The 12,348-nt window shown below is 48.3% G+C and overlaps 1 protein-coding gene across 2 annotated transcripts in view; it reads right to left on the reverse strand.

Moving 5' to 3' along the window:
- NIT2 (nitrilase family member 2) overlaps nucleotides 1-12,348 on the reverse strand; it is a 76,135-nt gene that overhangs the window by 2,652 nt on the left and 61,135 nt on the right. For both annotated transcript variants that reach the window (XM_068133979.2, XM_068133978.2), the window contains 2 exons: nucleotides 5,882-5,956; nucleotides 2,930-3,008 (listed from right to left, as the gene is read on the reverse strand). In XM_068133979.2, the coding sequence (XP_067990080.2) occupies nucleotides 2,930-3,008; nucleotides 5,882-5,956 (154 nt within the window). The remainder of the gene's footprint in view (nucleotides 1-2,929; nucleotides 3,009-5,881; nucleotides 5,957-12,348) is intronic.

The raw sequence follows: 12,348 nt of genomic DNA on the forward strand, positions 1-12,348 counted from the left end.
TTCACACTGAACTCCTCAGACATCCCAGGACTAACCAAAACTCTTCCCTTCATTTCCTTTTACATTCCTTCCACCAATCGAACTTCTGCCTCCAGCAATCCCATCCATCTCAGTGTCGCCATCACCGTCTCTCTCGGGATAGGCCTTCTCCAGGGCCATAAATCCCAATGCCATTTCACCTAGTGCCTCCAACCTCTTCTCCACCAGCTGTCACAGTGCGAACATCCCATCTGTCGTTCCCCTACCCTTTGTAACCTCCTGCTGCTCTTCTCCGATCTCTTTCTTCACTCTCTTCCTTATCCTCCCGTCCAGAACCCTCCCCAGCTCCTTCATGATATGATTAAGGAGTATAATGCCCCTGTGCTTCTCTGGATCTTGAACATCTCCCTTACTCTTCCATATAAGCACAATTAACCCACCCTGTCCTTCAATCCTCCTGAATTGAACGCTCTTTCAAACATCCATTCAACAGCCTCTTCGTCCAACTGACTCCAACTGCAATTATCATCTCTGTACACACCTCATCAATGCCTGGCGCTCTTCCCTTCACCCTATTCAATGCCAACTGCACTACCTCATCTGTGATCTCCACCAACTCCACTTTCTCCTACGCCTAACTCGGTAGCTCCAGCTCACCATTGCTTCCTTTCTCGTTCAACAGCTCCTTAAAATATCCAACCCACACTTTCAATAAAAACTAGAGTGCCCTTTTGCCTCCAAAGGGCCCCTCTCTGTCACTAGCCTCCCACCACCATCACACCATCACACCACCACTCTGTAGTATAATAAAGACAAACAAACAAATTCGGATAAAACAAGACTCAAAATGGAATTATATACAGACTTGGCATTTAATATGGAATTTTTTTTTTTTTCTTCACTTGGGTTTACTTTCTTAACTCAGGATATCAATCTGGTGAGTTTCTTTTACACTTTGGTGATTTATTTGTTAAAAGAACCATGTCACTGATTGTCTGTCGCAGCAAGAAGTCAACAACAGGATTATATCACAGGTGGCGTGGCAAAATGTACGGACAGGTGCATTTGACGATTGGCTTCACAGTCGGGTATACAAGGGTTGTTGCGTTCTGTATTAGTGGAAAACAACTGCTGCACGTCTACAAAAGTTATTGCCGCTTCCTCTGGAGATGTTCCGTCAACTCGACAATGCTGTTTGTCATGCAGTGGTGGCTTTACGAAATTACAGCATGAAAGAGCGTGCTATTGCTCGGCAGTATGGCATCACTCAAGGTCAGCTGTCAAAGATCCTGAAACGAAATGCTCAGAGGGGTGTCCCTACTCCAATACCGAGGCCAGGATGTCCCTGCAGAACCACAAGGAGGGATGATCGCCAGCTGCACCGGTTAGTCCACAATGGCCGTACCAAGTCAGCTAATCGGCTTAGGGCTGAATGGCAGCAACTGACAAATGTGCCTGTATCCAGAAGGCTAGTCAACCAACGACTGGTTCAAGCAGGCTATCGTGCCAAGCGTCCCCTGAGAAAGCCACGCCTGACCAGACACCACCACCAGCGCCGATTGCAGTGGGCCAGAGAGCACCATCAATGGCAGCCAGGACACTGGAATCACGTGATCTTCAGTGACGAGCCTAGATTTCTGGTCTATCGTCAAGATGGCCGCGTCCGAGTGTGCAGACAAGTGCATGAAGCCTACAACAAAGATTGTATAGTGCCAAGAGTCCAAGCTGGAGGTGGTGGGGTGACCGTTTGGGCTGCTTTTCATGCAGGGGGCAAAACTGACCTGGTTGTTCTGAATGGAAACCTGAACCAGTTCAAGTACAGGGCCATTCTGGAAGAAACATTGCTTCCATTTGCTCGTGCAGCCTTTCGAGGAAACTTTGTCTTCCAAGATGACAATGCACGGCCTCATCGTGCTCGCATGATCCAACACTTTCTTGCTGACCGTGGTGTAGAGCATATGGAGTGGCCTGCCATGTCCCCGGATATGAATCCGATAGAGAACTTGTGGGCAGAATTAATGCGTCAAATCGACCACTTGGACCAGCAGCCAACCTCTGTGCGTGAATTGCAGCAGGCTATTGTCACTGCATGGCAAGCGATTCCTGTCCAAACCTTGGCAAATCTCGTGAACAGCATGCCTCAAAGTGTACGTGCTCTGCTGAATGCTCGTGGGGGTTACACGAAGTACTGAACTGTAATTTTACTGTCCGTAATCCCAGTCGTAATTTAACTTTTGTTTTCGTTGAAATTTTTTTGGCTAATGTGCAGAATAAAGAGATACTTCTGGAAAACGTACAGAAGTTTAACACAGTACTGTCCATGAATTGAGTTCGATATCAGTTTACATCACTTTCAAGAATCAATTTATTTGTTTCGAAATGTCATATGTGGTTTTTGTTTCTTTTAAAGGTCACATTAACAAAATCTAGAATAATTTCAACATAATTCCAATGAACTTTTGGTTCTAAGACATCTTGAAAAGTAAGTTCACCCCCACAAAAAAACTATTCCATATTAAATGCCATGTCTGTATATTGCACTATGTATACAGTACTGAAAGAGGAAAATAAACTCGGGCTTCCTAAAACGGAATAAAAGTCTGATCGTTTTCACATTTTTCAATTTGCATTTTGAAAAACCCCCATCAAGGTCCCCGATTGGCTATGAAAAGCATGTCATGTTTCATAACCAATTAGAGACCCACAGAGGCAAGACGTGGCTGCCCCCACGGAAATTATTGAGATTTATTCAGTTGCATTAATTTGTTGCTCAAATGCTGACTAATGTACTCATAGCTTCAGGTTTGGGCCCACCTATCAATTTTAAACTCAAATCGCAAGACAAAGACACATGTGAAACATTTGAAATTTGCAAGGCGTTTTCCATTACTCAAATGTCAGGAAATTGGAGTTTTCTTTAATATATTTCTGAACTTCCTCACGGCCTTACCGTGCCCTCTGCAACAGCTCCCAGTGGGCCGGTCCTGTTGTCATGTTGAAGGCACCGGGATAGATCAACAGCTCACAACCTGAGGATAAATGCAAGAGATAATGGCACCACAGCTGACTCCACTCGTGAGAAGGTCGAATGCCTCAATCTGTGTTTGCTTTCAAATCTAGTGTCTCCAACCCCTCACTCCCGGTACTCATTCTTCCCTGTCGTACACAACTACAAGTGGTCTATGTCTTTTGCACCTGAGAAGGTGGAAGGTTCTTTCAAACCTCGACTTTGACTATGCTACTGGACCGGATGTGTCTCAAAGACAGCTCATGTGTCCTAAAACCTGCTCTGCTGCTCTTGCACATCCTCTCTCATCCCCTTTCATCCTGTTATTTGCGTTAGGCCATCTTCCATTTGCTTTAAAGTTCGCCAACATCACTGCACTACATAAGAACTAGCAAAAGGTTGATGGACAGACAGATGGACATCCGGACATCACGATCAATTTTATAAGTTCATCTCCTCAATAATCGAGATGAAATGACCTAAACATAAGGGAAATACCCCTGATGCTCACCTGGTAGAATAAACAGTACACTGTACTGAATAAAGGTATTGTTATGTCGGTTGGGTAGGGGCATATGTAGATTTAGGTAGATCTGCATAAATAGGTGCTCCGTCTGTCGTGCAAGAGAATCCTCACCTGTAATAAGTTTGTTTAGGCAGTATGTCGGATTAAGTGTTTATCTGTGATCATACAAGGATGATCGTGTGGTATGTAGAGTAGGGATTATGCTAGTTCCCCTGTGTGTCAGACCTGGTTATCATTCCATTTGTCCTGTATGGCAATGCACTCATGGACATTAGTTAGCCCCAATAGCGCACCACATTAATTAATTCCCCTCTCACACTGACTGACGAAAGAACAAACAGGAGGCAACCACGCACTATGGCGCCACAGCAGGCAAACATCGATCAGGCAGGCTGACAGCCATGCCCAGGAGAACATGTGATTGGTCGGGGGAGGGACAGAAAGCTTCCCCGTGATTGGGGGTAAGGAAGGTGAAGGACGTGCCACACTGATTGGCCACCGACCGATGACACCACGGCCAATCAGTGCGGAAGGCGCAAAACCGCTACCTAGAAGCAGGTCGCTGATTGGAGGAGAAGCGCCGGTGACGTGTAAAGGCGTGAAAGGTCAGAAGGAAACGACGCACTGATTGGCAGGGGGAAGAGAGCTGACGTCAGACAATGAGCGATAAAATAACTGGCTCGCAGACATTTCCTTCTTCTCACTTTGGCTTCTTTCATGCCCGGACCTCCCTTCTGCCCTTGTCTTTCTCTCTGTTTGGACCTTTTTCCTTTGCCATCCACGAATTGCCTGCGTTACGACAGACGTTGGGGAAACGTTGGAGCACCGTCTATTCTCCTCCCTGGCGTTCACGTGCGAGCGAGGCTTGCCGCTGAGCGGGCAAAACCGGCACGAGCGAGGCGCTCAATGACTCCTGACGGAGCGCGAACACCAGAGCCTGGACGATTCCTGACGGACCACATCCAGACAGATAAGATGCACCACACAACATTTGCTTTTATTCTCCATTCCCTTGTCTTGTATTTGAAGTGAAGTGTGGGGGCGCTCCATTAGAGGGGTTTAGTGATTACCGGCACGTTATTTTCCTGTCCCGACACCATATTAAATAAACCCTTGTATTATTTTCCCAACCAACTTTAATTCCGTTTTCGTTTGTGAGTTCTTTTGAAAGGGTGAAGACATCGCGGGCCGTGAAGGTAAGCGGCATTCTCCCCCAAACCCCCCTGCTCGCGTATGATCCGCCATTAATTGGAAACGCCTCATTAAGCTTGATTAGCCATCCATGGCGTACTCTCGGTGTTAACTGAGCCAGCCACAGGATAGTATTTTAAACCAATTTCAATGCTTGCTAGAAGACAGGGCAGCATGTCAAATCATACTAACATAATCATAAGACTTTAAACAAACAAACAAGAAAAACTATTTTGGGTGGCATCACCCACCCCCCTCCCCCTCCCACCCCATGTACCTCCTCAGGCCCCATTTTTCCAATGCCTTGAACAAACATTGATACATCATGGAAAATGAAGGTTGTGGTGAAGTTTCATCAAAATTGTGTGTGTAGGTTCAGTTCTGAGATAAAAGGAAATACCTATTTTGGGGAGCAAGCCCCCCCATAGACCACCTTAGACCCCAATCTTTTAAATGCCAGGAACAAACTTTGGTACAACACGGGTGATTAAGATGGTGGTCAAGTTTCATCAGAATTGCATATGCACTTTCTGAGAAGAAAGCAAATATTTATTTTGGGGGGTCAAACCTGGACACACTTTGACCCCGGTAAACCCCCTTATACCCCAAGTTTTTTTTAATGCCGTGAACAAACTTTAGTCACAACACTACATTTATCATTTGTGCCAAATTTGATCGCAATCCCATCAGCGGTTTCTGAGAAGAAGATTCAAGTGTTTATGGATGGATGGACAGATGGACTGACAGACGGACGACGCGCCATCGCATGAGCTCCCCTGAACTTCGTTCCAGGTGAGCTAAAAATGAGAGACAAGGAGAATGACAAATGGAATTGTTGCAGTCCTGATACCATTATCATATCATTGCCTTAGTTTCTGTCAATATCTACCAATGGCCAAATAATACCATTCTATACCTCGTGTCTTGCTTTGGTCAATTACATATTTTCCTTTTTCCTCAATTTGGAAGGTTATTCTCACAAAATTGCTGGTTCGGTAAATTAATTATTTTCATCTTTGGCATGGTTTACACTCAAGATCGACAGAACAAGATTATGTCTCCCTTCCACGTACCACTTACCATTCGTATGCATCAATTCCAAAAATGAGAAGACAACAAAACTCGAAATGAGCAAAAACAGCAACACTGATGAAAATGACACGTACAAGATAAGCTACCTTTATTGGCGTATATCTGGGCAAGCTCTGGAAATCGGATATCATAACAGATACCCAGGCCAATAGTTGCGAACGCTGTGGGGAGGAACGGGGGAGAGAAAGTATCAAAAATTAATACACAATATGAGAGTACTTGAAACCACCGACAGGTGGCAGGTTTTTTTGTTTGTTTTTTCTATACAGGTCTAGGCTCGTGGAAGAGCTGGGACACACAACAAATCAGGACACAACATAGCAAAGGCAACAGCAGGAGACAGGGGAAACACCAACAGCAGGGCAGAGGGAGAAAGTCATCTGACGGACAACCAAGGGATTCAGATAACGATGAGTGGTAGGGGAGAAATCAAGGGATGAACAAGATGGAGATGTAAGGAAAGATTTGGGAGGGGTGGGGGGTGGTTTAACGGGTGTAGAAAAGATCGTGGTTTTGGATGGGGGGTGACTTGAGATGGTGGTGAACAGTGGTCTTGAAGAACTGGAGGGAAGAATGATGTTGAAGAAAGTGTGGAAGGTGGTTTCAGAGGCAAGACAAAAAGAGGTATAAATGAGTGGAGGCGAGCAGTGGTTCTGAGGGAGCTGCGCTCCAACGCGAGTCGAAAGAAGTGACGCGACCAAAGACGGAATTCGTCCGAGTTGCTTTATTAAAACAAAACAGCTCAGGTATTCTGACAAAAGCCCGTTTATCGGGCAGCAATATATTGTTGCGGAGATGAGGACTGTATATTTTTTGATTGTGTGCTGTATTATTATTATTATTATTGTTTATTCTGTGCCCCCCTACCTCCGGAGCTGTGTAAAGGTGAAAGGGCATCCCATAATTACTCCACAAGCATACACATCAGCCAAATAATAGAATACCTCTGTTTGATAGTTATCTCTTATTATGTGTTTTTAGAGTAAGGCTGTGTCTCCCATTAATTGAAATACTCCATTGCACCAGTGAAAGAGATAGATTCCCTTCATTCCCACCCCCAACACTTCCATTCCCCCCTTTCCGTCAATTGCAATTCGCATTGCCAACTGCATGTTGGGCGGTTTTCCCTTCATCCGCCATTGACCACGAGGCAGGGTTGGGGAAGAAAGGCGGGTCCCCACCTCGTCAGAGAGGGGAGGAGTGAACCAGCCCCACTCGACCAACCATGAACAAGGGGTTTGGCTTGAGAGGGCGGGGAGAGAACGTTTGGGGGAGGTTCGCAACGGTTGAGGGGCGGGGCCTATATAACCCACGGCGGGGGTGTTCCCAAGGGAGATGCACTTTGAGTTGAGACAAGGAGGGACGAAAAAGAGCTGGGTCATCAGAGCAACAGCGCGTAAGGAGGAGAGAACCCGTCACGCCAGACCCCCCCCACCAGCGCATCGGCTCCACCAAGCAGCTCCGACCCGTGATCCCGCGCACACGACAGGCCCGGTGGCATCAGCGGCCGTCGAGGTCCAGCCCGACGTCCCATGCGGGATCAAGCTCCAGCCAGCTCCGTGCCGTTTCCCCCCTCCAGCCACACACCTCCTGCCAGCGATCCACTCTGCAATTCCCCGTGTGAGTCAGTGTCTTTGTTTGTTCTGTCCTGGGAATAAGTTAAGTCTGTATAACTATAAGCTAGTATTTGCACTGTGTCACCTGCGTCTTATGTGTTGTAAATAAACCTTGATTGCTCCTTTTTGCGTGTGTAAATAATAAATCCAATTACTCTTCTGTCCGTCTTCTCGTTTTATTCCTTTTCCTCTTGCATTTCGTCGTTTTAGTCTTTTTCCCAGATTGGGCAGCTGCGGCGCGATACGGCCAAAGTTCTGGGTGAATCGGGTGAGTCAGGGATCCTGTAACGGTCGCGGCAATACCACCGCTCGGTAAATAACATCTTAATCCGCGATCAGTAACAATTGGTGTCTGGGAGTGGGATTCGAGGCCCGAACCAAATTTTTTAAAACGAATAGAGAAAAAAAAATTTGGTCAAAATTACGAGCTGCCGAAATTTGTTTTTTTTTAAAGAAAAACCCGAATTTTGAAATCGCGCCATGGCTGGTCAAGGCGACGGGATGCCGGTGGGAGAGATAGAGGGGTTAGGAGTAACCCAGGATCAAATGGAGGAGAGCAATGAGGAGGCGGTTGAGGGAGTATCAGGCGCGCAAAATGGCGCCTCGCACATGGCCACGGCGACCGCGCCCGCGACCGTAGCAGCGCCGCAGGTGGATTCGAACCTTTTTATGTTGCAAATGGGGGCCCTTATGGAGAGGCTAGAAGCAAAAATGGGGGTAATGGGAAACCAAATGGGGGTAATGGGGAACCGGATGGATGCTCAGGTTGAGCAATTGGGGGTAATGAGGGACGAAGCGAGGGGTACCGGTGAGGGGTTAGACAAGAAATTTGGGAAGTTAGACAATAATTTTGAGGAGTTAGACAAGAAATTTGGGAAGTTAGACAATAATTTTGAGGGGTTAGACAACGGGATAAAAGAGGTGAGACATGGGTTAACGGGGGTGGAAAATAGAATGGCTGCCCAGGAGAATCAGATAGAGGGGATGAAACATGGGTTAATGGGGCTAGAAAATAGGATGGAGGACAAATTGCGGGCGATAGGGGAGCAATCCGCCAGAGAAATTAAACAAATGGGAGAGCAGATAGAGGAGGTAAAAATCGGGGTAGAAACCAAACTGGATGCTCAGAGGGATGAATTGGGACAGATGAGGGTGGCATCTACAAAAGAAAGGGAGGAGATGAAGGAGGAGATACGACGAGGTGTGAGTGAGGAGGTTTCGGGGCTACGCGAGGAGGTAAAGCGAGGTGAGAAGCGTATGGAGAAAGAGGTGAGGAATAATACGGCAAAGTTACAAGGGGGAATAGAAGATCTGACGGAGGAGGTGGAACAGCTGACAGAGGGACAGACGGAGTTAGTGGAGCAGGTTCAAAAGAACACTGCGGTACTAGGAGGGTTAAAGGCGACACAAAAAGAAATTAAAAACGAATTAATAGCGACGCAGAGGCAATGTCAGATGGTACGGGAGGAACTGACAATGAGGGTGGACGAGGTGACAGAGATAATGGAGACAAAGGACCGGCAGGTGAGGATGCACATAGAGACGGTCACGGTAGCCTTAGAGGACGAACTTGAGGAGACGCACCGAGAAATAAAAGAGGTTAAACAAAAATTAGAGGAAGTGGAAGAAGAGGTGAGTGAAATTAAGAAGGGACGAACAGAAACTAAAAGAGAAATCCAGGAGGAGGTAATGGAATTGGTACAAGGTCGGTGTTCAACTCATGATGTGATGCTCACTAACCGAATAAAGAGTTTGCAGGTGGCAAAAGAGGTGCGGAGACGAGGTACGGAGGTGAGTGGAAATGTATATGATGTGAGGAAAGCTTCAGTCGGTTTGGGGATTGGTTTGGATCCGGGTGTTCGTGAAAGGCCGTTGGTGAAGTGTGCGACAGGTCTGGTGTGCGAAAAAAGAGGTGTGCGAGAATGTCCGACCATGGGGTGTGTGAGGAAAAAGTGCACGCCGAGGAGTGAGTGTGCCGTCAAGAGTGAGTTGGTCGAAGCGCGTGTGCGAGGGGGTACATGGAAGCGCGGTGTGGTGAGTGTTACAGAGGAAGTAACGAAAGAGTGTGCGTGAGAAAGGTGTGTAACAGACAGGTGCATGGGGAAAGAGTGCGCTGTCAAGAGTAAGGGGGAATGCACGCCTGTAGTGAGTGTTACAGAGGATGTAACGGGAGAGTGTGCGCGAGAAAGGTGTGTAACGGACAGGTGCATGAGGAAAGAGTGTGCCGTCGAGAGTAAGGGTGAGTGCGCTGTCAAGAATGGAGGTGGAAGTAGTGAGAATAACACGGAGCGTGAGTTGGTTGTGACAGGTGAGCGAGGATGTACACCTGGAATGGAAGGATGCACACCTGGAATGGTAGAGCGTGTGTGGGAATGCACACTTGAGTTGGTCGTGAGGCACGTGGTTGGGTGTGCGAATGAGAGCACACCTGTGATTGTCACAAAGGAGGTGACCGAGAAAGGGGCGCGAAGAGGTGTGTTGGTGAGGTGTGCGAGCGACGAATGTGTGCCAAGGTGTTCGGTGGTCAGGTGTGTGACCAAGTCGGTGAGCGGAATGAGGGTACCTGGGTGTGTAAGGAAAGGTATGAGCAAGAAAGGGGTAGCGTATGCATGTAAGCGTGCAGGTGAAGCATCGACGGTAACCGGGTTAAAGGTTAGAACGACTTATAGCCGAATCGGGCCCTCGGTGCGCGTCGGGCAGCTTCGCGTGCCGCGAGGACCAGCGGGGATCCGAACCACGGCGGTTTCGAAAGAACCGCCGTACGCGATCCACGCTGTGCCTCGCTTGGAACGGCCGCGTCCGGGCTCCACTAGGCAGAGCGGGCAGGCCGATAGGAAGGGTCGTCATGGCGACCACTTTCTATTGAGACGTGCCGGCAGGTCGAGATCGGGCAATGGGATGGCTACGCGCCGAGGTGGTGCGTGGGATCTCGGCACGGGTAAGCCCCCGTCCCTGCACCGAATGTGGGACGTATCCAGCCGCTGGCACAAAAGAACCCGCGTTCATTGCTCGGCTGTACGAAGCCGGGCTGTAGATGTGAATTGGCGCACCGAGAGGACCTAATAAGTAGACGGGTGATGGTGATAGTGATAGTGATTTGATACGAAATTTAGAAAAGTGAGTAGAATTGGCAGTAAATGGAAAATTTTTAATTGGCTGAAATTTGGTGGGCCAAATTGATAGTGAGACCCCCGATGTGGTGGGATGGCAAATCCACCATCCCTCACAGACGTGGGGCAAATGCGCAATAGTTTATGGGGTGGCTATGACAACCGAGCCAGGGAGGGCTTGGTTATATTGATAGGGATCTAGCGAAGATGACATTAGGTGACGTTAAGGTTTAGATAGTGACTGATACCTGTAGTGGGGACGCAGGTAGATTAATGTGGATTATAATGACGTGGGAGCGCAATAGTTTAAAGGGATGACTGGGAAGCGCAAGTTTCAGAGGGGAGTAGTTAGCTGAGATGATGCCGTGTGTTTGAAGCTTGAACAGGTGAGATTTAACAGGTGTGATTGCACAGGTGTGCAACTGGACAGGTGTGTGGAGCAGTGTATGAGGGAGTAGTGGTGATGTGTGTTGTGTTGACCAACTGGTCCAGGAAGAGGAGGAGGGTGCAGGTGGCACCAGGTGATTGCACAGGTGTGCAACAAACAGGTGTATGTGGCTGTGTGGAATAAATGGAGTATTGGAATGGATGGTCGTGGAGTGAGTATGGTGGAAATTGTGGAGTGGAGTGGATGGTGCGAAGGTGTGAATGGGGGAAGAGTGGACCCCCATCACGGATACCCGGGGCGGGTAGTGTAAGTGTTAGGTAGAGGGTACAGGTAAATTGTGGTTGGATATTGGCATCTGTGGTGCGAGGTGAAAGAATGGTATTTGGATGGGTGCATTAGTGTTGTGGAAATGGCTGGGCGTGTAGCCTGTTAGTGTGTGTAGTTGGTTTGGGCACTCCACCACTGTGAGGATGTCGGCCAGGTGAGGCCGCAGGTGGGCTCTGGGAGCCGGTAGTAGTTGTTGTGGATGGGGCCCGAGGATCCGGAGGACGGACCTGGGTAGCCCAGTGCCAGAGGGCACCAGGGGGTGACAGAGCCAGGAGAGGGCCTGCCCCAGTTAGTTAGGTTAGGGTGAGGAGCTAGGTAAGCTCGGGTGGCAACTGCAGTGGTGGAGGTGTGCAGGTGGGTAGACCTGCTGGGAGAGCTACACGTCGCAGCCCAGAAATTGTGCGAGGCACCGGGAGATGAATCGGGGGAGTGAGACCCCAAATTGAGAAGCACCACAGTTTGGTCAATGGGAATTGGTTTTTAGAACCCATAGTGTAAGTTGGCCAATGGATTGGCAGGGAGAGACCCCGGGTAGTGTAAAGTGTTGTAATGTCATTTAGAAAGTAGTTAGGATGAAGTCTCCTCGCACCATCTGCATCCACTCACCTGAGGTGACAGGTACTCCGCACCATGCCATGTTTAATTATTTTTACTGTGCAAATGTTTGGATTGTGAGACGCATCATGACGTGGGTGTGACATTGTGCTTTGATGTTCCATCTCTGCCTCCTTATGAGGATTGATGATGAATTTGGTGATGGCAAATTTTGAAGTAGAGGGATTGTGGAGACGAATTTGGTATAGGGGAAATATGGGGAAGACGTGACAGTAGTGACGGATTTGTAAATGTGTAGATTTTTGTACATATGGGGTAAGGGCAAGGGTAGTGTAGGTGACAGGGGGGTGACGTACGGTAGGGACGAGCTTTCTCACTTCGCCCTCCGTACGCATTTCGCCTTGCATTGCCTTATTGATGTGTACCCTTGTGACCTTACCCCTCGCTCAATTGTCTTTCCCCTTTTGTCTCCCACATGACCTGTGCGCCATTGGGTGCCGAGGGGAGCGTGCGTGGGTCGGCCATTGTGCGCCCGAAATTCCCAGAACCAGCTGTCT

The sequence above is a fragment of the Myxine glutinosa genome, chromosome 13, assembly GCF_964187855.1.
Source record: "Myxine glutinosa chromosome 13, kmMyxGlut1.1, whole genome shotgun sequence".
In the NCBI taxonomy this organism is placed as follows: Eukaryota; Metazoa; Chordata; class Myxini; order Myxiniformes; family Myxinidae; genus Myxine; species Myxine glutinosa.